The sequence below is a fragment of the Macaca fascicularis genome, chromosome 14 (genome assembly GCF_037993035.2).
Source record: "Macaca fascicularis isolate 582-1 chromosome 14, T2T-MFA8v1.1".
Taxonomy (NCBI): domain Eukaryota; kingdom Metazoa; phylum Chordata; class Mammalia; order Primates; family Cercopithecidae; genus Macaca; species Macaca fascicularis.
This window is the reverse complement of record NC_088388.1, coordinates 73,032,114-73,058,090: the sequence shown is the minus strand read 5'-3', so window position 1 is coordinate 73,058,090 and position 25,977 is coordinate 73,032,114. Positions and strand designations below refer to the sequence as shown.

General features: G+C 38.0%; 2 protein-coding genes across 16 annotated transcripts in view; one reads left to right on the top strand and one right to left on the bottom strand.

The window, feature by feature from the left end:
- Nucleotides 1–13,472, bottom strand: part of PPME1 (protein phosphatase methylesterase 1) — a 90,354-nt gene extending 76,882 nt beyond the window's left edge. For all 4 annotated transcript variants that reach the window (XM_005579066.3, XM_045370247.2, XM_005579063.5 and 1 more), the window contains exon 1: nt 13,203–13,472. In XM_005579066.3, coding sequence (XP_005579123.1) covers nt 13,203–13,303 — 101 coding nt within the window. In that variant the 5' untranslated portion in view covers nt 13,304–13,472. The remainder of the gene's footprint in view (nt 1–13,202) is intronic.
- A 251-nt stretch (nt 13,473–13,723) lies between these two features.
- The window catches only part of C2CD3 (C2 domain containing 3 centriole elongation regulator), a 155,172-nt gene continuing 142,918 nt past the window's right edge, over nt 13,724–25,977 (top strand). For 10 of the 12 annotated variants that reach the window (XR_012423507.1, XR_012423505.1, XR_006692000.3 and 7 more), the window contains exons 1-3: nt 13,724–13,986; nt 16,114–16,383; nt 23,151–23,308. Coding sequence is in view for 5 of the 12 variants with exons in the window: in XM_045370246.2 (XP_045226181.2) it covers nt 13,932–13,986; nt 16,114–16,383; nt 23,151–23,308 (483 nt within the window). In the remaining 7 variants the exon portion in view is untranslated. The remainder of the gene's footprint in view (nt 13,987–16,113; nt 16,384–23,150; nt 23,309–25,977) is intronic. The other 2 variants (XM_074014743.1, XM_074014742.1) reach the window with 1 other exon arrangement.

Below are 25,977 nucleotides of genomic sequence, written 5' to 3'. Positions count from 1 at the left end.
GGTGACATGTGCCTGTAATCCCAGCTACTCGGGAGCCTGAGGCAGGAGAATCGCTTGAACCCGGGAGGCGGAGGTTGCAGTGAGCCAAGATTGCGCCACTGCACTCCAGCCTGGGTGACAAAGTGAGACTCTGTCTCAAAAAAAAAAAAAAAAAAATACTTCATAAGCAAACAGTAAATATCATTAGGGCAATCATTTCAGAGCTTCTTTCCAGTCACAATTTGCTTATATAAGCAGCTAATTTAATCTCAATTCAACTGAAGAGATATTTGAGTTTGTCCTGCATGGCAGGCCCTGATATACTTCCTAGGCACTAGGGAAATAAGCAGACTAGAAGTTCCCATTGATTAAAATTTAGTCCTTTCCTTCAAAGAGCTCATGCAGGGGGGAAGTAGGGAAACAGTCACTGTACACTATGGCTATGAAATAATCCATGAGAGCTCATAAAAGGGACATCCAGTCTTTCTTGTGGAACACATGTTAATATAATCAGAAGGGAAAAGGATTCACAAGGATGATATCTGGCGTGAAGATTTTGTTAACTCAAACGCTATAAAAATTTAAAGTACCACCCTTACTAAACATTAATCTGGTTAGGGAAGAGGCAAAAATACAAATCCTCTAATTAGCTACAAAAGATTAGAATTCCCAATAATCAGTGAAAAAATGTTAGTATAGAGATTTTCTAACTTAAAAATGAGTTGATTGGGAGTACCAAGACACATTTCTCCTAAGATTATTATAAAATATTGGTAAATTCTGTGGGTAGCTCCACTCCGAAGCCTACTTATCCACAATATGCTAAAAATGCCATTTTTTATGAAACCCAGCTAATAATATAGTTCAGTTGATTAACACAGAAAAACTCAATTAAAAGTGGTTTTTATATATAATGAACAATGGTTCTTATGCTTAAGGAAAAGCTGTTTAATTAAAGGAATGAAAAGGATTAAATGAAACAAGCTAGACATGTATATGAACTAGGCACTTTATAAGCATTATACAAATTTAATCCTCACAACCACCTAAGATATATTTCTTAAAAGAATAAAGACAGAGAGATACAAATATGGAATCACAGAAGAATATAAATAGGGTACAAGTTCATTTTTGCAAGCTTTCAATAATCATATTTTTAAAATTTTACTCTAAGTCTATGGCTCCTCCCTCCCATTTACTTCCTTATTAAATTCAGGATGGACAATTCTAAACTATTTCTATTGGGAAAATGTCATGTTTCCATTGCATCTGAGTGTCATTCATTCACTCAACAAATGTTTATTGAGCTCCTAGATGCTAACTGCATTAAGACAAGTAAATAACATACAAAAGGAGTTTACAATTAAGAAAATTAAACAAGCAGATCACAATCTTGTTGCTAGAATAGACGAAATACAGTATGTACAAGGCACCATCAATTTGTAAGATGAAAAGCTAAGAAAGAGAATTTGTAAGATGAAAAACTAAGAAAAAGAACTATCAAGTATGACACAATACTTTATCACTTAGAATTCATTTTACATTTTTTATATAAAAAAGAATTCATTTTGTGTTTCTACAGAAGAAACAGCTCTTTTATACTTATATAGATTCCTTATATATTACTTATGGAGACATATATATAACATACATAAATGAAAGCAGAATAAAAAACCTAAGGTATTCCTGACCATTTCTTCATAGTTCCACTCTCTTTTGAATCACTCGGACCAACAGTTTTCTGTGCCTCACAAGAATATTGGTGATGGAATGTTTCATACAACTAAACACCAGTTCATATGCCAGCTTTCAATTATTTAGAGCTATCTGACTTTTTTTTTTTATTGTTTTGAGACAGGGTCTCCCTCTGTCATCCAGGCTGGAGTACAGTGTCACGATAATGGCTCACTGCAACCTCAACCTCCTAGGCTCAACTGATCCTCCCACCTCAGCCTCTCGAGTAGTTGTGACAATAGGTACACGCTACCATGCTTGGCTAATCTTTTAACTTTTTGTAGAGATGTGGTCTCACTATGTTGCCCAGGCTGGTCTCAAATTCCTGGGCTCGAGCAATCCTCCCACCCTGAACTCCAAAAGTGCTGGGATTACAAGTGTGAGCCACTACACCAGCCCTTACCTTTTTTTTTAGAGACAAGGTCTAGCTATGTTGCCCAGGCTGGTCTTGAACTCCTGAGCTCAAGCAATCCTCCCACCTCAGCCTCCCAAAGTGTTGGGATTACAGGCATGAACCACGGTACCTGGCCTCAGCCTTACTTTTGACTCTCACTTTAGGAATATTGCTTAACCCACCCGATTGAACACCCACGCCTCCTCACAAGCATTCAGTTCTTAGTGGTTAAAAGAGCACTCCAGTTATATCTCTAAGAAGTTCTCAACACCTATACGTTTTGTAAATTTTGATCCTGGTTTTGGTGTTCACTTATGTTCAGCCAATGAGAACCAAGTTAGAATTTTTATCTGACCAACAGCATTGTTAAGACACTATCTCCCAACGCTTTAGGAGGCTAAGGTGGGCAGATCCCTTGAGGTCAGGAGTTTGAGACCAGCCTGACCAACATGGTAAAACCCTGTCTCCACTAAAAATACAAAAATTAGCTGGGCGTGGTGGTGCACACCTGTAATCCCAGGTACTCAGGAGGCTGAGGCAGAAGGGTTGCTTGAACCTGTGAGGCGGAGGCTGCAGTGAACCGAGATCGTGCCACTGCACTCCAGCCTGGGTGACAGAGTGAAAACTCTATCTCAAAAAAAAAAAAAAAGACATTATCATTTTAAATGTAAAAAAGAAATGTATCTTAGAATTCAGGAAATACAGTAAGTTTCCATTAGACAGTTTTCCAATTTAAATAATATTTCTACACATATATCATCTCATTTTCTCCTCAAAAACTCTATGAGGCTAGCATTATTATCTACATTTAAAAAAAAATAAAGTCAAGTTTGCACCAGTTAAGCGGTAAGTAGTAAAGCCAGGAAAAGAAGCCTAGTTTGTTGATTTTAAAACCTACCTTCTTTCTACTATAAGACAGCAGAAATACAGAACTAACAGTATTGATACTGGGTTGGCAAACTACAGTCTATGGGAAATCCAGCCCACCACCTATTTTTGCATGGCCGAGGATCAGAGAATGATCTTTACATTTCTAAAAGGTAGAGGGTATGGGGAGGAGAGAGACTAATAACATGCGAAAATTATGTGAAATTCAAATTTCAGTGTCCATAAACTGTTGTTAGAACACAGACACATTCAGTTATATATTGTCTGTGGCTGCTTTCACTCTACAACAGCAGAGCTGAGTAGCTGCAACAGAGACTAACATGGCCCTCAAAGTCTAAAATACTATCTGGCTTTTAACAGAAAATGTTTGCTGATTCCTGGTACAATGACAGGTGCCACCAAAGGACACAAAATAGAAAAATCAGTGCAAGCTGGACTGACCAGAAAAAGCTTCAGGACTTTATTTTAAATGAATGTGTGCTACGTGTCCATTAAATTAAATTTTACAAAAACATTTAACTGTGTTACAATAGAAAGCACAAAGAAACAAAGGCCCTTGTACTACAGGAGCTCCAAAGTTTACTGAGGAAACACACAAAAATCTGCATAAAATTATCTTCGATAAGTCTGACACAGTAAACAGTGAAAAAGCACAATACCAATGCACAAAAATTGATGAGTGGAGATGCCAAAATTGTTATAGGTGCTCAGAGAAGAGAGAGCAAATGAATGAGCTAAAGTAGTCTGAAAGTGCTTCATCAGTTTTAAAGGATGGGTAGGACTTGAAAAAGTGAAGAAAATGGAAGGCATTGCCAGAAAAATAAACTTGGCAATTGTTAAGTGCAAGAAATACTTAGGAAATTAACACTGCTTAGGACATGACTTTGGAGCGCTATTAACCCTAGCCTTTAATGGTAGACTGCTTGCTCTGGTCCCTAAACTTGGTGAAGGTGCTTGAAAAATAGTCTTCACTCTTAAAGAATAAGTGATAATTGGGCAAGGGCAGAAAAACTGAATACTATAAAATAAGGCTAGTGTGAAAATAATTGCTAATTGACATTTGCTCTCTTATAATAATGAACTTGCTTTCAGGTTTGAGGAATCAAAGAGGAAGACACAAATTGTCAAATTTTGATAAAATAAAAGTAACAAGCCTGAATCTGTACATAACATGAGACCTATTACAAGCCTATTACAAGACGTATTAGAAGAGTTTCAACCACATAATTATTTTAAATCTCAAAGTAACATATTGTAAACACAATACATTTTACCTAAAAGTTGGTATTGAAATAGGGATTCTATTATTCTATGAAGTATAACCAATTTTAGGAAAAAGGGAGTATAGCCCCAGTTATACCACCTTAAGGCAACTGGTGGGGAAATAATGTTTTTCTTATAGTATGGGGTTAAATAGGCCAGGATTTGGGTTTCTCGTTCAGTTAGCACTAAAGTAGACAGCATTCTAGGCACCAACAAAATTCAGACGCAATTCCTACCCATATGAACCTCAACAGTTTTGAGGAATAGACAGTTGACCAATAATTACAATTCAGAGAACTAAGGAGAATAGAGAATGTTCTTCTTGTCTACAATGTGATATGCCTACTAGGAGATAATGACCAAAACCAACAAAATTATATGATCAAATCCCAAGGAAAGCCAGGAGAAAGGAGAGAAAGGGGAGAAAGGGAAGGAGGAAAAAACTTCCTTGCCTAGAGATCAAGGAACAAGAAATATGAGTTGTATGGTTTTACATGACTGTCTCAAATCTAAATAGGAATAATACATCAACATTTAGGCTGCATAAGTCTGTTAAGAGAGTTATTGATGAGTCATGAATGGGCACAGTAGCAGTCTTAATCACTGTTGTCATAAATTCTGTCAAAGTCTAAGAGTCTGGTAGTGGAGGCTAAATACTGAAGTTTAATTGCAGTCAGCTATTTAAATCAAGGCACCACTGTTTTTAAAATGTCCTTATTAGCAGTACTTTGAAGAGAATGGAAAGAAAGCAACCAGATGGCTGGCTGAGGGTTGTGGTAGGTCTGAAGTGTTCCTTACTCCAAGGCATGCCATTAAGCAGCAGACTTCAGGATTCTAAAAACTACATCATGAATCATGCTGTTAGAGAGCATCTACTCAAATCTTACTTTCATAAAGGAAACAACTAGGTGTTATTACGTACCAAGCAGGGTTTTGAACAGTACCATTGAAGTATTCTCATTTTAAGGTTACTCAGAAATACTAAATAACTTGCCCAGAGCCATTTTTGGTAGCACTGGAGCTTGGATTTGACTTTTTATTTTATAATTATTATTTTAGAGATAGGCTCTCATTCTGTCTCCCAGGCTAGAGTGCAGTGGCACGATCACAGCACACTGCAACCTCAAACTCCCAGGCTCAAGTGATTCTCCCATCTCAGTCTCTCAAGTAGCTGGGACTAACAGGTGTGCACCACCATGCCTGATTGTTTTGTTTTGTTTTAGTAGAGACAAGTTTTTGCTATGTTGCCCAGGCTGGGGAGCTTGGATTTAAACAAGTATGTCAGGTGCCGAAGTGTTCTTTCTTTCCATGATAATGAGGCCCAGGAAGAGAAAAATAACTGACCGGAGTCATACAACTTGTTAGTGGCAGAGAGGATGTCCACTTAAACCTGGAAAAAATCCATGGCCAGAAACACACACAGAAGCATACAGGAAAAGGACTGATAAGTAAACAACTTCAGTCTTCTGGTGTGGTTTGAAATGATTGGAATTTTCAATATAATCTCTTATTCAATCTTCAAAATATATTGGTAGAAGGTACCTGAAACTGGTAACCAATGTTGTATTTGAAGAGTATCTAAGTGTGTGGCCACCCTCTTAATGGAACTATTAATTAAACGTTCCTTCTCTTAAAAAAAAAAACAAAACAAAACAAAACAAAAAACTATTTCATAGTTTGAAGGAAAAAGTCTTTTTCCAAACAACTAGAGAAGTTTTCTCAAATCTGACATCAAGTAGCATAACAAGGAAGCCTCATTAGGTTTAAAATAAAACAAAAGAGCAAACTACCCAATTCTGAAGATACAAGAAGAAATGGATCTGCTGGCAATAAGTAACAGTGGAAAAATGGACTTTTACTCAGAAGTTCTGAAATGAATGTCAAGGGGCTCAAATCTGGCAATAAGGGGCAGGGGAGTTGGGGGTGGGATTATTACTTCCTATACTTACACTGCAATGAAAACAGTAGGGAAGTTGAAATCAGAAGATTAGGCTTCTCTACTTGTTAACCTCAGGATTTGGGGCAGATGCTGTTTATTCTCCATTTCAGACATTACCTGCCCACTTCCCACTCTTTCTTCCCTAACAAAATTGTGATGCTTTTGTTTAAGCAGCTAGTGGAGATCTCTTCTTGTCTCTCCTACAGTCCAAGGGAATGAACCAAAATTGGTCTAAACCAATCATAGTTAATCCCATTCCCTACTGCCAGTGATTGCTTTTAGGATGGTTATGCAAACAGTTCTGGACGAAAAGACTTAAGGGAAAAATCTGCTGGGGAGCTTGCATTTCTGGGAAAAAATTAAAAGACAAGCTTAGCTAGGAAAGGACTTTGGCCCCTGTTTCTTTTTATTTGTAAAGATAAGATAGAAGCAGAGTGGCAGCAGCCATCCTGCAACCATAAGATGACAAGCAAGAGAAGGAAAAGCCACCATTCTAAGGATGGCAAAAGAAAGGATGCAAAAAGCCTGGATCCTGAATGAAATTGTTTAGCAATTGAATGAACCCTGGAACATCCTATCAATAATAAATGTCCTTGTAGTTTAAACTACAGTAAACTGGTAACAGCAAATTAGATTATTTCACATCAATATAATGTTGTTGATTTGGGGATTTTTGCAGATTTAATTGTATTTAAACAGTAAATCTATTGAGTTTTACAATTATTTAAGAGTACTATGGAATTTAAGTAACATTAGATTGAATATAATTTAGGTCAATACTTGGAATCTGAAATATATTTCCTTCAAAAGGGATTCACACAAATTGAAAGATACCATATTTCTTCAAGGAACATTCGACATCATAAAAATGTTTATTCTAAATTAATGTTTGTATTTAGTAATCCCAATAAAAATACTGCCAGAATTTTTTTCTGGCACTAGGCTATGGGATTAGAAAGTTTATTTGTGAGGAAAGAAACAAGAGAACGAGGAAAATCCTAAAAATGAATGAGGGGGAAACAACCTGTACCATCCATCAAAACATATTAATAAAGCCTCTAATTAAAAGTACAGTAGTGGCACATGAAAGAAACTCCACAGACCCAGATCTATATAGAAATTTGACATATGACAAAGGTGTCATTTTAATCACTGAGGAAGAAGAATTTTTTTTTTTTTTTTGAGACCAAGTCTCACTCTGCGTCCCAGGCTGTAGTGCAGTGGCATGATCTTGGCTTACTGCAACCTTTGCTTCCTGGACTCAAATGATCCTCCCGAGTAGCTGGGACTACAGGCACACACCACCACACCCAGCTAAATTTTTGTGATTTTTGTAGAGAAGGGGTTTCACCATGTTGTCCAGGCTGGTCTCCAACTCCCAAGCTCAAGCGGTCCACACACCTCAGCCTCCCAAAGTGCTGGGATTACAGGCATGGACTACTGAGCCTGGCCAGGACTATTTCTTTATTGTAGTGAAATTTACATAATGGGTAAAGGACTAAAAAATTTAATAAATGATGTTAAAACAACTACATAGCCTTTGCATAAAAATAAAATTTCTTCTGTTCCTCACTTTGCGTATCAAGATAAACTTCAAATGGATTAAAAAAAAAAATGGCCAGGCGCGGTGGCTTACGCCTGTAATCCCAGCATTTTGGGAGGCTGAGGTGGGTGGATTACCTGAGGCCAGGAGTTCAAGACCAGCCTGGCCAAAATAATGAAACCCCGTATCAACTAAAAATACAAAAATTAGCTAGGTGTGGTGGTGCATGCCTGTAATCCCAGCTACTCAGGAGGCTGAAGCAGGAGAATCGCCTGAACCCAGGAAGTAGAGGTTATAGCAGGCCGAAATCACGCCACTGCATTCCAGTCTGGGTGACAGAGCAAGACTCTATCTCAAAAAAAAAAAAAAAAAAAAGACATCATACAGGCACCAGGAAAAAATATAAATGATTCCTTTATAACCTGAAAAAAGGAAAAGCCTCTCTGTGACTCAAGAGCCAGAAGCAATACATGCTGGGGGGAAGGGAGGATGCTAATGAGTAAGGAGTTTATGGGAGGATGAAAATGTTCTGCAATTAGTGGTGACAACTGTACAACCGAGTGAACATACTAAAAATCACTGAATTGTACTTTTAAAAGAATGAATTCTATAGCATATAAATTGTAACTTAATTTTTTAAAAATCTAATGAAAATATTAAAAAACCCAGAAATACTGGGATTTGATTATTTTAGTAACTCAATCTGTGACCTTGAGCAAATCACTTCACTTTGCCCTTTACTTCCCCATCTGTGTGAATAGCTCATTAAAGCCTTCCTAAGAGGCCCGATAACCATAATAAATTTAAGAAGATGGATGAAACACTATCTATCAGATATGAATAAACATACAGCTCATGGGGACAAAAAAGCTGATAACATAAGAAATTGAAAGGAGAGCTTCCATATAAACTATGAACCTTCTTCACAGTTCTCAATCTATAATTATCTACTAGCTATCATTCCTTAAGAGCTTATGTGTCAGGAACTATAAGCGCTTTTTATGTATTATCTTATTCTCACAGCACTCTAAGGTAAGCAGAAGTATTCTCATTTTAGAGATAAGAAAACAGACGATGAGAAGCTGAATGACTTGACCAATGTAAATACCTAAGTTGGGCTTCAAACTTAGATCTATGTCACTTCAAATACCAAACCCTTCAATGCACGCCATAAAAAGAACAATAGACCAAAAATATGAAGTCCTGGGTTTGAATGCTGTTCCTGCCATGTAATGATTCTGTGATCTTAGGCAAGTCAGTGAACACTTCAGTTTTTTCATTTATTAAAATATTAACTCCTGCCCTAGTTTACCTCATAGAATATAAAAAGGGATGACTATATACATGTCAGTTAAGTCACTACAGAAGTGGGTATGCTAGCATACATCCTCAGTCCTACCTACTCAAGAGGATGAGGTGGGAAGACTGCTTGAGCCCCCGAGTTTGAGGCTGTAATGCACCAAGATCACACCTGTGAAAAGCCACTGTACTTCAGCTTGGGCAACACAGCAAGACCCTATCTCTTACAAAAGAAAAAGAAAAAGGAATGTAAGAGATAATTATAGAAAAGCTGTTTTGTTTTTTTTTTTTTGAGATGGAGTTTCGCTCTTGTTGCCCAGGCTGGAGTGCAATGGCGCGATCTCGGCTCACCGCAACCTCCGCCTCCCGGGTTCGAGCAATTTTCCTGCCTCAGCCTCCCAAGTAGCTGGGATTACAGGCATGTGCCACCACACCAGCTAATTTTGTATTTTTAGTAGAGATAGCGTTTCTCTATGTTGGTCAAGCTGGTCTTGAACTCCCGACCGCAGGTGATCCGCCTGCCTTGGCCTCCCAAAGTGCTGGGATTACAGGCATGAGCCACTACACCTGGCCGAAAAGTACAACTATTGATAAACCAAAAACATGTTGAATAATGAATGGATTTAATATTTTATAGTTCCTCTAATAGTAATAGTATATACGAAAGCAGTGACTTTCAAAAGATACTTCTCTCAAGCACACCAGGGGTGCAAAACAAATAGGGATCTCAAATCTACTTTAGTCAGAGTAGCTCTAAAAGCTTGAATAAAGTTCAAAACCACTATGTTTTTGGCAACATCCATTGGCATCTATTAAAAGGAACAGTGACACCAGGATTTCAGGCCTTACCCAGGAGAAAATATTGGTGTACTGAAAAGCGAATGGATTCTAGAGACTAAACTTAGATTGAATCCTGATTCTGGTACATACTAGTTGGGTGACTTTTAATCTCTGAATGTCTTTACCCATAATGCAGGAAAATATTCACCTTGCAGGTCTGTGCACACATTAAATGACATAAAGTTACCATTACAATGTCTGGCACACAGTACTTACTTTAAAAATTGCTATTATTAAATTATCCAACGATACTTTGGAATTACTAAATCTAATCTGAAAAACTGAATTATGAAAACTCACCAACTCAGAATATGCACCCTGAATATGCAAACATGCCTAAATAATGTTTAGTGAAATGTTCATGAAAAATAGTTGAAAGAGTAAGCCACACAAGAGACTATCAAGGGAACAGGACTAACTTGTGAGTAACAGATAGAGTGGAAGAATAGAAGTTAAGAAAAAAGCAAGTATAAGGAGACATAAAGAATGCTTTGAAATTGGTGTGAGACTTCATAAATTACAACTGACTGAAGAAAAAGACTGAATCCTATATTATATGCAAAGGAGTAAGATACACAACTCAAATTAAGTATTCCCAGATGACAATTATGACTTCAAAATACACAATGGGTCTCACAGTCAAGAGACCCAAGTCCTAGTCCTTAACAGCCCCACCGCTAAGCTTCTAGGGTGCTTTAGGAATATTTGAGTCTCAGTTCCCTCATTTATTAATACATTCCCTTACAGAATACAGAACTCTCTGAATATTCAGTTCCTCAACTACATGATGAAGTGGTGAAATGATCCATGTCTATGCTCTCTTTCAGCTTTATGATTCTAAGGAGAAAGAGAATCTGCATTATTACTACCATGAGACTTAGATGAAGCCTGCTTATGTACCAATAAAGTAGAAAAGAAAAATACGGGAAAATAAGCCATTTGAGGACCACACAAATATTCACCAATACTACCATATTTTTGTGAATTTTCTTCACAATACTACCATACAGAAAGGCCTTTCTAAAGAACTTTCTTTTCCAGGATAAGCAGTTACCCTAAACCAAGAAGACCAAAGCATCTATTTAAAAAGGTAAGTTGTCCAGGCATGGTAGCTCAATCCTATAATCCCAGTACTTTGGGAAGCCAAGTGGGGCAAATCACTTGAGGCCAGGAGTTCAAGACCAGCCTGGCCAACATGGTGAAATCCCATCTCTACTAAAAATACAAAAATTAGCCGGGCATGGTGGTGCACGCCGGTAATCCCAGCTACTTGGGAGGCTGAGGCACATGAATCACTTGAACCCAGGAGGTAGAAGTTGCAGTGAGCCAAGATTGTGCCACTGCACTCCAGCCTGGGCAACACAGCGAGACCCTGTCTCTAAAAAAAATAAAATGAAAAGTAATACAAAATAAAAACGATGAATTACTAACAATTATACAATCTTCTAATCAGCAGATTTTCCTTTTATTTTCTCTCAGTATTTTCACCCAGTTCTTCAATCTTCAGAGAACTTGTTTTGACAAAATGAGAAGCTGAGCCCTAATTAAACTTATCTAAAGAATGTATAATTATTAAAAATCTGATTTTCTTATGTATTTGTATAGAAGAGTGCTGGTATACTGAAAGATCAAATTGTAGTTTAAGAAAGGCAGCAATGAAGATATATAACAATTAATGTTACATTAATATTAAACTCCAGGTTAATTTTCCCAAATAATGTTATGGGTCAGTTTCCAAATTCTCTTTATTCATGTTATAGTCCAACTTTTCGATCTTCCAAAGTCAAAATAATCTTCACTTTACCTTCTATGTAGCCTTCTACCTCCTCTATTGTGCGTCCATCTCTCTATCTCCCCCTGCTAAGGTTTTCTCCTTTTTCTACTGTATATCACAGCAGGTCTCCACTTCAATTCTTAGTTTCCTTCCCTGGTTTTTCCACTTGTTCTTCCCATTCCTTTACCCCACTGTTTTATAGGATTCTCCTTTCTTTTCATCCCTAGGACTTACTGTCACAGTACTGCATCTCCTATTCTCGCTTCTTTTGGTAAGTTTTTACACACATTACTTCTTCAGAACCTAAGGTTTCTCTTCTGTAGTCCTTTTTCAAAGAATATTTATCAATTCATCTCTAGAATCCCAAATATACTCTTGAGTCCTCATACCTAAGTATCCTTCCTACTCCTTTTCTCTTTACAGTCACTAATTCCCAGAATCCTGTCTGAAACTACAAATATCCCCTCAAAACCAAATGCCTATTCAATTGTCTCCACTTTCCAGCAATTATCCCATGTTCACCTCATTCTTTGTCCTCGGCCCAAGTATCCCCTAACCTGGCACAAGCCATTTAATGATCTAAAATTCCAAAGCCTATCTCTTCAACATGGCTCTCCTCTCTTTCCAGCAAACTGTTTCCCTAACTCCCAATGCTTCACTAATTCAAAGTCTTAGGCCAGTACATTGCTTCCCTCAGATCTATTAGCCCCGCAAAAACTGATTGCCCAAATCTTCCTCTAAGCTTCCCAGACCTTACAACTGCAGCACTTCCATTCACCAAACCGCATTTATAGTTATTTCTCAATCTTTAGAGCCTATGGTCACTTTGCAAATTCTTCAGTCCTCTCCTTCTTCTCTCTCCCTTATCCTGTCCAGCTTCTCAGCACATTCCTATTACCCTTAACAATCTTCATGGCTATATTCTCCACCTTACCTTAGGCCTACTCCCCAAACTTTCTCATTCTCCCTTAAGAGGCCTAATCTCACCTCTCATTCCCTGACTGTCTTTAGACCTCTGGGAATTATCTAGAATCGTCTGCTTCCTAGTGCTCCTCTTTCGTTCTCCAACCCTGTCCAACTCCCTAAGCTTTTCTACTATCTAGTTCTCACAGTATACATATTAGAACTTTTACAATATCCACTCCTCCCAAACCTTTTCTTAGTTGTTGCCTCAATTCCCCTCAACTTTTCTCTCGGTCATTCCCCATTTCCCTCCACCTTCCCTGGCCGATTTTCCTCCACCTTTGTCACCTTTTTCTAAACCTCCTTCATTCTGGAGGTGATTCTCAGTTATGTTAGTCTCTCAGCTTCCCCAACCTTTGCCTCATTCCCCTCTCCCTCCAACAACATTATTTTTCCTCCAGTTTCTATTGACTTGGCGCCTCCCCTAGTTCCCCAATCTGCCTTCTACTCCATCTAAATATCTCCAGGCCGCCGCCAACATTTTCTCCTATCGGTAGACTCCTTCCCCGTGCCTCTCTGAACGCTCAGAGCCACCATTCTCCAATGGCCGGGGCCTGGCCCCTAGGTAGGAGTATGGGTCACGTACCCCATTCGCATCTTGGCTCCGCTCTGACTGCCCCCACTGCCGGGTAGAGGTGGGCGAGAGGGAAGGCGGCCGAGGTGCATGCTCTTTTCGAGGGCCGACATCAAGGAAAGGCTGCACGCACGTAGTCAAACAGTAGGCGAACCTTCGTCCCACGTTGAGTGTGGCCCAACCGGTCACGACTCGCTCCCCTAACGACGCCCAGTCGCCTTTGGACAGCACCCAGCTACCGGTAGCACCGCCTACCGCCCACCGGCTCTGCAAACTCCACCCACTCGCTTCAGCACTTCCACCGGAAGTGCGCAACAGCCCTCACACAAAGGAAGCTGGGTAACAGAGTCTGCGAACTCCGCAGACTCCCAACTGGAAACCCGACAACTTTCACCGGAAAGAGGAGCCGTCTTCAGGGCAATGCACCCTGGGCAATGGAGTCCTCAACGGGCGTATCCGTATGCGCTTGCGCAGCCGGAGGCGCCCCCAGCCAACCCCGCAGAGGTATTGTAGCAAAGCATCCTGGGTATTGTAGTCTATTGGCGGGAAGGCGTCTTGGCGCCTTCTCTTCCCACTGTTTTCCGGAGACTGTTAGAGGAAGAGTGGCTTTTTCCTGCCTCCCAGGCTGCCCAGCGGCGCCGGTTGCCGGGGAACGCAGGCGCCGTGGGGAGGGATGGCGGGAGGCGGCTGCTTAGGTGGTGGAGACAGAGTTGTGCTGATGAAGAAGAGCTCGGGCTCATCATGAAGCAACGTAAAGGCCAAGGGCCTGGGGGCAGCCGTGGGCGCAAAAAAAGAGGTAACCCGAGCGATCAAAGATTGAGGAAAGCGTTAACAGGGGAGCAGGGTGTAAGGAATTTTAGGGAGACCCCCACCCCCGCTGGATAAACAAGAAAAGGGACGTAAGAAGGGAAATAGCCAGGGGACCAGAAGGTTAAAAGGAAGGGCAATTGGCCCTCCAGAGAATAGAAAGGAATTAGGGGCTGGGGTAGGGGCCACAAAGTGGTGATTAATGAGATGAAGGTTACCGGTGGGATGACTGTAGAGGAGAAGAGCAAACAATAATAGGATTGGTTTTGATAACGAAGTGAAATGTATGTGTGCGAGTAGCTTTAGAGGTCCGCAGGGACAGGAAGAAACATAAATTGGCAAAGGGATGATATCATTTCTTGTGTGATTGTGGACAAGAATCACGTTTTATACATTACTGAATGACCAAGGATTAGTACAAAGCAGGACTCGGTAAATGTTTGTTGAATGAATGAAGCATGAAGGACTGGCTATGAGCAGGAGTTGGGGAAAAAATAATTGTAGAGTATAGAGCGGGGAAGAGTGGGGAATGACAAGTGTGATAGGATTGAAGTGGGGGTAAGGGCATGAGGTTCTCCTGAAGGACCTGAGATCGTGAAAGAGTGTACAGCAGAGAGTCCTTATCAGGTTAACACCTCGAGGAGACACAGGCTCACCGAGTAGGGGATGTTAGCTGCAGTGAGAACAGTCAAACTGGGGACCGAGGGCAGATCAGGAAACTGGATATTGAATCTCTACAAGACTGCCTCGAAGGGAAAAAGGACAGTGGGTGAACCTGCCTTTTTGCATCGTAGGCAGTTTAGTGAGAAAAGAAGTATTGGTTTGGAGCAGTGATAGGACATTAGGCCATTAGGTTGAGGACTGAAGCTACAATCTGGGAATTACTCTTATCCAAGCTGTTTAAAGATTACTAAGGCAGTTTTGAGGTAGTGACTTTCCTGCCACGAAAGATAGGAGGATCTGAGACTGAAGCATACTAGTGCTCCCTGTGTCAAACCAGTTAAGCATGTTTGGTTGATAAGCGGAAAGTCAAAGTAGAAATAGTATAGTATAGAACAGAATATACTTTTTTTGCTATACCATTTCCATAGTAGAAATATATACACAATCGTGTATAATTTTTATGTTGAAACTATCCGTAAGGATTATGGTGGGTCTTTTCTCCACTATGGAGGGCAGAGGGGATGTTTGCATTAGAAGTCCAAATAATTAGTCCTGATACATTCCATATATTTTCTTCTTTGAGGCATAACCACTCCTCAAAGAAAAGTCAAAGAAAAAAAAGGTATACATAATGTATGAATGGTTTCTTAAATTTCCTCCAAGTCTTCTTGAAAATGTACTATGAATGGAAGATAATCAGGGTCATTAAAGGAAAATTTTATAGAAAGTCATGATTAATTGCTTTGTTTACACTTTAATGTCTTTATGAAATCCAATAAATACTAAAGCCAATAAATATATGGACCCAGCACTGTGTTAAAAATAGTGGCGGAATCTGAAGATTAGATAGTCTGTGTCCTCACTGACTGTGTGGTCTTGGCAGGAAAGAAAAGTTACAGACAATTTAAGATGTTCTTCATTGAAATGCTGAGTTGTATGATATAGTCTAAATCGTTTGTGAGTGAAGGGAGTTGTTACTGTTTTATAGTTAGTGATTTTTTAAAAAAAAAAAAGAGTTAAAGATTACATATCTTAAAAACCATAGATGTTGCAATAATTAAAACAACTGTACTTGTAAAAATTTCAACCATACTTAGAAAAATTTCAACTACTTCTGATATTTCTATTTTTCAAATAGTAACTCAATTAAAGAAAAGTTTATATTAGTGTGTCTTTGTTGGTATGTTCTTTACTTACAGTAACTCAAATCAAACCTTAAATACTAATTAGTTATCAGGGTGACTTACATGACCAGGTAGATTATTCTGTGGTCTGATTTGATAGTTACTTCTCATGTGTTAGAATAATGGGTAGGATAAACCTTTTTTCTAAATGATGATGAATTGCTGAACTTAAGACTAAAGTGTTTTGTTTGTTTTCATTCAAAAAGCGTATTATATGTTTTCTATATTTAGTCTAAATTTTGATTCCATTTTCTTGGATTCCTCTACAGGTTTAAGTGACATTTCTCCATCTACAAGCCTGCCACCTCTGGTTGAAGGCCAGCTACGCTGTTTTCTAAAACTTACTATTAATAGAGTCATATGGAAGATTGCAAAGCCTCCCACTTGTGTACTGGTCCGAGTGAGATGGTGGGGAGAAACATCAGATGGAACCCTCTTTTGTCCCAGGGATGCATTGCAGACTGAACCAAAAGCTGTGAGAACAACTACACGTTATGCTATTCGTTGTGGTCCAAAACAGTTTACCTCTTATCTAACAGGTATGTTATTGTTTTATCATTGCACCTGCAGACATAATACAAAGCATGTGGTTATATTGTCAGCAATAAGTGTTATTGTGTACCTAGCATATATGGGCATTCTTAATTATTGAAGAGTCAAAGAGTTTTTATAGTAGAGATTTTTCTTTGTAAATTTATTGAGTGTTACTGTGTGCCAGCAGTTTTGAAATGTATTACTTCTAATCCTTACAATAACCCTGAAAGATAGGTATTGTCTCTGTTTTATAGACAATGAAACAAGTTTGGAGAGATGAAATGAATACTTTCTGAGGTCACAAAGTTGATAAATGACTGAATTAGGATTTGAACCCACTTCTGTCTGTCACCAAAACTCATGCTCTTTTCACTACACCATGCTTTTTTAGGCAATAACTGTAGTCTCAACTCTGGGGTTTACGTTATACTCAAGGAAAGAGGATATAGATGTAAAATTTACCAATAGTACAAGCTAATACATATTAAACGCCAAACGAATGGTTTAGGGAGTTAGTATTACAGATGTTCAGAGATGGAAAGCATCCCTCTGTAGGGAACCAGAGGCCAAGATGTCTTCATTTTTGTACAAGGAAAGTATTCTGAGTGTACTATGTTATTTCTTCAGTCAGGTCAAGCTTTCACATAAATACGTTTTGGGTAATGGGGTTATTTATCAAATCAGTTCAGTTCAAGTCAATAAAATTCGAGCATTTATCATGTAAACATTGTTGGGCTCAGAATATTGGAGAGCCAGGGGTGAGTTAAAGATTAGCTTGTCCTTGAGTAACTTACATTCCCTCGAGAAAAAATTTTTGAAACATCAACATGTAAAGAACAAATGCTGTAATTCAGTCATTCAAAAAATATATTTAGCACATGTTAGACATTGTTTAAGGCATTGTGGGGTTTACAAAAAATCCAAAAAATTAATCAGAATGATACAGAACTCTAACTTCACAAAAAGTTTAGTTATTAATAGTAGGTTAAATGCAATAAATGCGATTAAAAGATACTCATAAATAATCTTGGTACTGTAAACTTAAAACTGAAATCCTCAGGTAGTATTTTTATGTAATGTAACAAATGAGGAGTGATTAGAAATTTAATAAGAGACAAGGAATTTATTAACATGGTAATCAACAGGTCAGACTTTTGTTTGAACATCTTATGGTATACTGGTGCATTGGATTTGGCATCCGAACATTTACATTGGTGTTACCAACTATGTGATTTTGGGAAAGTCTCTTCCCATTTCTGATTCCTATTTCCCCATCTGTAAAATGGGATCATGTAGTTGCCCTTCCATTTTCTAGGTATTTTCACAAAGAAGCAACCTGGTTGAACGGGTTGAAGTCTAGACAGTCTAGAGTTTGAACTCTGGTTTCAGGACTAGATTGTTAGGTGATGCTGAGAGGTTCCTTAGCATCTTGGGGCCCCAGTTTCCTATTAGTTAATTGGGAAAAATGGCACTTATTTGTCAGGAATTATTGTAAATACTAAATGAAAAAAATGTTTGTAAAGTGATTGGTCTAGTAGCTGACACATTGTAGGTACAAGTCTTACAAAAATATTAAGACTCAGGCAGTGTGTACAGAGATTTAAGATGTATTCCCTGCCCAAAAGGAACTTAAATATTAGTTGAAAACAAAACTGACATACATGAAACAGTAGTGAGCAATGCCAGACAGTGTCTGATTACTTGATACATATAGTAATATCATATGAATATTCTAGGAAGTTAATAAGGACTAATCTTATTAGGAAGCCAGAATCCTGCTTCTACTCTATGCTTTGGCTGTTTGACTTTGAGCAAGCCGTTTCATCTTCTTGGGCCTTAATTTTCCCACCAGTAAATTGAAAGAGTTAAACATCAAATGTGCCAGCACCCAAATTTCATGATTCTAGTTAAGAAAGAAGGCCATGGAAAAGGTAGAATTTCAACAGGAGACACATGAGGTGAACCTTATAAGTGACAGTCCAACTGTAAACATGACATGGTTTTGTTGTTGTTGTTGTTGTTATTTTGAAACAGAGTCTTGCTCCGGCCCAGGCTGGAGTGCAGTGGTGCACTCTTGTCTCACTGCAAGCTCCGCCTCCCGGGTTCAGGCCATTCTCCTGCCTCAGCCTCCCGAGTAGCTGGAACTACAGGCTCCTGCCACCACACTCGGCTAATTTTTTGTGTTTTTAGTAGAGATGGTGTTTCACCGTGTTAGCCAGGATGGTCTCGATCTCCTGACCTCATGATCTGCTCGCCTTGGCCTCCCGAAATTCTGGGATTACAGGCGTGAGCCACCACACCTGGCTGACATGACATGTTTTTTAGAAAATGAAGCGATAAGAGACTGAATGTGGTGGCTCACGCCTGTAATCTCAACACTTTGGGAGGCTGAGGCAGGAAGATCACTTGAGGCCAAGAGTTCGAGACCGGCCTGGGCAAAACCCTGTTTCTACAAAAAAATTACATTCCACATGCATAGCAAAACCCTGTTTCTACAAAAAAAAAATTTTTTTTTTAAATTAGCTGGGCATGGTGGTGCACACCTGTAGGCCTAGCTACTTGGGAGGCTGAGGTGAGAGAAATCACTTGAGCCCAGGAAGTCAAGGCTGTGTTGAGCCGTGTTCGTGCCGCTGTACTCCAGCCTGGGTGACACAGTGAGACCCTGTTTCTAAAAAAGAAAGAAAACAACTGAAAATGAAGAGATAAGACATCAGTTCACAAAAGTGTGTGCTCTAACCAAAAACTTGGAAAAAGTGTGCTATTTCTTAACCTGTGTGGTAGATACTCGCGTTATTATTATTATTTTATTTACTCTTTTGTGTACATATTTAACTTAAAATAATATAAAATGCAAAAAGTAATGAATATGTTGTCACATATTAGCATGCACTATATTTTTTTCTCAAGCCGTTTTTATTACACTCAAGATATTGACAAGTATAAAATAACCTTGTAATTAGGATACTGTATGAGTCAAAAAAGGAGAAGTCACTACTGTATGAAGAGATTTACAAATGAGTAAAATATATAGGCTGTACCAGTATTAACATTTGAAATGAAATGGGATTGCTCTTTTTTTCTAGGCTGGAGAGCGGTAGTAAGAACGATTATGTGAGTTCCTCAGATAAAAATAACAATTTAAAAAAGAAGGGGAAATGTATCGCATCTTACAGTTTTTGAGATACTTTCAAGTCTATCATCTTATTTGATGTGTAAAATCATTTTATTTATTTCTTTGTATCTATTTTATTTTATTTTTGAGAAAAGGTCTGTCTCCGTCAGCCAGGCTGGAGTGCAGTGATGCGAGCACAGTTCACTGTAGCCTCAACCTCCTGGGTTCAAGCAATCTTCCCACCTCAGCCTCCTGAGTAGCTGGGAATATAAGCAGATGCCACGACATTCAGCTAATTTTTATATTTTTTGTGGAGATGAGGTCTCACTGTTGTTGCCCAGGCTGGTGTCAAACTTCTCTACTCAAGCAATCCTCCTGCCTTGGCTTCCCAAAGTGCTGGGATTACAGGCAAGCCACCATGCCTGACCACTTTCTTCATATCTATTTTACCTTATTCTAAACAGAAGTTAAGGCAACTGCAAAAACATGTTAAGTACAGATTTCTGTTTAATTAATGAGAAAACCTTTACATTTTAAATCTTCATAACTTTTTGTTTACAGAAAGTGAAAATACAATAGGAGAAATAAGATGAAGCCTCTGCAGAGCACTAGAAAGCATGCTCTGAGGCCCTGTACATTTGCAGTGGGTATTATCCTGATTTTCTGAATGATGAATTTGAGGTTCAAAGAGTTAAAAGTGACTAACCCAAGGTTACCCTGGCACCAACCCTAAATTCAGGGAGGCACTTAACTCCAAAATTATTAATACTTCTATTATATTATACTGCCTTAGAAAATAGAAGGATTATAGGATTCTGAAATATGCCTCATACTCTTACATCTTTCTTCCTTTACCCTTTGTTCTGTTGCAATAGCAGCCATGTAAATATTTGGAGCATGGAACGACTAGAGTAGAAACTGAGAAAATTATGGCTGCACTACATGATTTTTACCTCTCTTTGATCAGATAGGATTCAGTTAGTTGGAATGTGAAAGACAAATGGGAGTAGGAATAGTGCTGAACAATAGGGGTTCTAATTCCACAACAAATGAAGTATAAAGGTCAGAAGTCTATTAAGAATTAAGCTTTTTGTCCTAGAAGTGATGAATAGTGTAGTGGACTTATAATTAAGTGTAGTGGACTTATAATTGGATAGAAATGAGTTTTAGCCCAGTTCTGTCAATTTAAAGCTGCGTGAACTTAGGAATATACATGATGTTGCAGGGCCTCTTTTATCCCCAAATGAAGACAGAAACACCTGTATCATAGGGTTGTTAAGAGAATTAACGAGATGTGGAAGAGCCTGGCTGTTAGTAAATACCCAATGAATAAATGTTAGTCCATTTCCCTTATTCTACATGTGTATACCATTTTATAGTCTACAAAGCACTTTTATATTTATTTGCTCATATGACTTTCAGATAACCCCATGAGTAGTGTATTAGTCCATTCTCATGCTGCTATAAAGACTTAGCTGAAACTGGGTAATTTGTAAAGGAAAGATGTTTAATTGACTCACAGTTCCACATGGCTAGGGAGGCCTCAGGAAACCTACAATCATGGCAGAAGGGGAAGCAAACACGTCCTTCACATGGCAGCAGGAGAGAAAAATGAGTGCCCAGCAAAGCGGGAAGCCCCTTATAAAACCGTCAGAGCTCATGAGAACTAACCCACTATCATGAAAACAGGATGGGGAGAACCCCCCTTGTGATTCAGTTATCTCCCCCTGGTCTCCCATGACATGTGGGGATTATGGGAGTTACAATTCAAGATGAGATTTGGGTGGGGACACAGCCAAACCATATCAAGATGTTACACAGGGACTATGATATGTCAAGTAATTTGCCTAAAGTCATTTAACAACCATTCAGCAACTACCATGTGGGAAGACACTGTACTAGTGTTCTGCTTGCAGTAACCCCAGTTCCTCACACAGCAGTGATGCAAATGTTATGAGCCTACTTTACAGACAATGATGGCTTATACAGAAATAGCTTGTGAATATTGCAGTCAGAACACAATCACGGGTCTTCTAATAATAATTCCTACATGCTTTTCACTACAGTATTGAACAAAGGGTGAAAACGAACCATTTTCTCAACTTTGGTTAAGAAAATACTCAGAAGTTAAACTGTTCTGAAATGATCTTAGATTCCATATGCATACATTATATTTCTTCTCCTCTGGGCATGAAGGTACTAGTCTTAAGTGACTAGTTAAAGACGATAGTCGAAAAGTTTATTTTCATTTTTCTTGGTTCCAAGTGCTCTCAATAGCTCAGTGCTCCAGATATAACCCAAGAGAATGCAATTAGATATTCCTGGGAGGCAGAGACCAACCCGTGCAGCTATGCAAGGGCAATCCTTTGTCCATTTCAAAACTAGAAATGATGAGAATGAAAACTGAGATTTGTTGCTCTGTGTGTCAAAACCAAAGCCTGAGTTCTCGGCAAATACATTTAACAATACTCTTTTAAGGGTATTTTTCTTATCAAATACTTGCTATGCTAAATATTTTTGTTCAGTTGATTTATTTTTTCCTCAGTGTGTGGTATTTGTCGTTCTTCTCTAAATCTTTATTGTTCTTTTGATCTTGGGTTCATACTCCTCTATGCCCAGAATGGTATGATAAGTGATTATTTGAAATTAAAATAATTTAAGTTAAATTACTTTGCCCAGATAGTTAATTGTTATCTCTGTTGTAGTTTTTAAATTAGTTGTATTTTCTATCAGTTGTATCACTTTTTTTATTAGGAAATACATGCACATGGTAAAACATTTTAAAGGTATGAAAGGTTACCAGTCTCTTGTGTGTCTTTACACAGGAATATATTTACTTATAAAATATATTCTATACTAATAAAAGCTTCTTTGCATAATTCCTTTTATTTACACAAATTATATATATATATAGTTAGCACTTTTTTTCTACTTAGCAATTCATCTTGGATGTTGTTCCGTTATCGGTATAGATAGAGCTACTTATATTCTTTTTATTACTTTATTTTTCACCATTTTGCTGTTGTAAAAAAAAATGCAGCTTATTTAATATTCTGGTACATAGATCAATTTACAGTTTGTAAAATAAAGTTTAAGGAGTAGGCTTGCCTTGGTGGCTCATACTTGTAATCCCAGCACTTTGGGAGGCCAAGGTCAGAGGGATCACTTGAGGCCAGGAGTTTGAGACCAGCCTGGGCAACACAGTGAGACCTTGTCTCTATAAAAATAAAAAAAATTACCCAGTATGGTGGTGTGTGCCTCTAGTCTCAGCTACTTGTGAGACTAGGACAGGAGGATCACTTGAGTCCAGGAGTTCGAGGTTGCAGTGAACTATGATTGTGCCAGTGTACTCCAGCCTAGGTGACAGAGGGACCCTGTCTCAAGAAAAAAAGAAAAAAACAGAGTAGAATTTCATGGAAAAAGGATATGTGCTTTTCTACTTTTTTATGTTATTACTAAATTGCTTTCTGGTTAGCCATCCTATTAGCAACATATTAAAGTAACTAATTTCCCTCACTTTCACCAATGCAATGGTGTTACCCAACATAAAATATTTTTTTCAAGTTAAAAAGCTTTTCTGCATATACCCGTCTACGCACTTCTTAAAAAAGAAAATAAAAGTAAATGAAAAATATCTGTGTTGTAATTGTTTCTGATTAGATATGGCTGTGCTGGTGCTGGAAGTAATCACCAAACTTGACCATCTTCCAATTGGTAGAGTTCAGATCAATGGACTAGCTCAACTTTCTCCAACCCATCAAATCAATGGATTTTTTACCATTGTTTCATCAACATCTAAGAAACTTGGAGAACTCCAGGTAAAAATATATTTTAATTATTTGCTGCATAGAATAAACTTTTTGGGCAGAAATAGTTGAGTCTGTTTGTAGAATGGATAGGTCCATGACTCCTGTATATCATGCTAGTTTCCACCTCATGCCTTTGCTCATGTTTTTACCCAGTAGACCTACTTTTGTTTCCCACTTATCCAAATCCTCTTAGTGCCTTAGTGCCATCTCAAGTTCCGAGAGACCTTCACACCTCCTACTGCATTCATTCTTCTTGTGCTCTTTTTTACATTCATAAAAGTATTAATTATATAATCCTTGTTCAGTTATAATTCTACATAGTTTCCAAAATTGTTTATTAGTAGGCTCTCTTTAATTCCTCTTACTTTTAGTTTCTAGATTCCCTGAGAGGCAAGCCTTTGTTTTCTGCTTTCTTTGTTTTTCCCATAGCTCATAATATAGTACCGAAAATAATTGCTTGTTTGACTCATGTAAGTGGTATCTTTGATGTATTCATTTATTGATTCAGCTTACTTTGTAAATTTTATTTCTAATTAACACATAATGCACATATTTTTAGAGTACAATGTGATGTTTAGATACATGTATACATTGTGTAAGGATCAAATCAGGGTAATTAGCATATCCATCATCTCAAACTTGTATTTTTTTGTGTGTGGTGAGTCCTCTCTTCGGGCTATTTTGAAATATACAATTCATTGGTGTTAACTGTATTCACCCAACTGTACAATAGAACACCAGAATTTATTCCTCCTGTCTGTACCATAGTACCCATTGACCAACCTCTCCCCATCTTCCCTCCCTGCTACCTTCCCTAATCTTTGTTAACCACTATTCTGCTCTGCTTGTATGAGATCTACTTTCTTTAGATTCTATATGAGTGAGATCATGCAGTATAATATTTGTCCTTCTGTGCCTGGCTTATTTCATTTAACATAATGTCCTCCAGGTTCATCTATGTTGTCACAGTTGGCAGGATTTCATTCTTTTTTATTGTAAATAGTATTCCATTGTGTATATATACATTTTTTAAAATCTATTGATTTGTTGATGAGTGCTTAGGTTGATTCCACATCTTGGCTATTGTGAATAGTGCTGTGATAAACAGAGTATCGGTATCTCATTGACATACTGATTTTATTTCCTTTGAATATACAGTCATGCATTACTACTAATGATGGGGATGTATTTTGAGAAATGTGTCCTCAGGCAATTTCATCCTTGTGCAAACATCATAGAGTGTAATGACACAAGCCTAAATGGTATAGCCTACTATACACCTAGGCTTAGGGTATAGCCTATTGCTTCTAGGCTACAAACCTATATAGCATGTTACTATACTGAATACTGTTGTAACACAATGAAGACGATTATAACACAATGGTAAGAATTTGCATATCTAAGTGTATCTAAACATAGAAAAAGTACATAAAAATAACAGTGTAAAAGTTAAAAGATAGCAGTATAAAAGATGAAATAACAGTATAAAAGATAAAAGATATATACCTATATAGAGCAGTTATGGATAGAGCTTACAGGACTAGAAGTTGCTCTGGGTGAGGCAGTGAGTAAGTGGTGAGTGAATGTGAAGGCCTAGGACATTACCATATACTACTGTAGACTTTATAAACACTGTACACTTAGAAGACTACACTAAATTTACAAAACAATGTTGTTCTTTAATAATAAACTAACCTTAGCTTACTTTAACTTTTTTTACTTTATAAACTTTTAATTTTTTTTTAACTTTTTGAATCTTTTGTAATAACACTTAAAACACAAACACATTTTACAGGTATGCAAAAATATTTTTTGTATCCCTATTCTATAAGCTTTTTTCTATTTTCAAATGTTTTTAACTTTTTAAACATTTTTGTTAAAAACTGAGACACAAACACACACATTAACCTAAGCCTACACGGGGTCAGGATCATCACTATCACTGTCTTCCACCTCCACATCTTGTCCCACTGGAAGGTCTTAGGGTCAGTCACACACATGGAGCTGTCATCTCCTATGATAACAGTGCCTTCTGGAATACCTCCTGAGGACCTGCCTGAGGCTGTTGTACAGTTAACTTTGTTTTAATAAGTAGAAAGACTACACTCTAAAATAAAAAGAAAAAGTATAATATAGTAAATTGTAAACCAGTAACATAGTTGTTTATTATCATTTTCAAGTATTATGTATCATACATAATTGTATGTGCTATACTGGCAGTGCAGGTTTGTTTCCATCAGCATCGCCACAAACATAGAATAATGCATTGCACTACCACATTACAACACTACAGCCACTAGGCGATAGGAGTTTTTCAACCTTATTATAATCTTATGGGACCACTGTTGTATATGCGGTCTGTCATTGATGGAAATGTTGTTACCTGGTGCATGACTATATAACAAGTAGTGAGATTGCTGGATCATATGGTAGTTCTACTTTTAATTTTTGTGAAGAACCTCCATACTATTGACCATAATGATTGTACTAATTTACATTCCCACCAACAATACATGAGTATCCCTTTCTCCACGTCCTCACCATCATTCGTTACTTTCTGTCTTTTTTGATAGTAGCTATTCTAACTGGAGTGAGATGATATCTCATTGTCGTTTTGATTGGCCTTTCCATAATCATAGTGATGTTGAGCATTTTTTCTTTTTTCTTTTCTTTTTTTT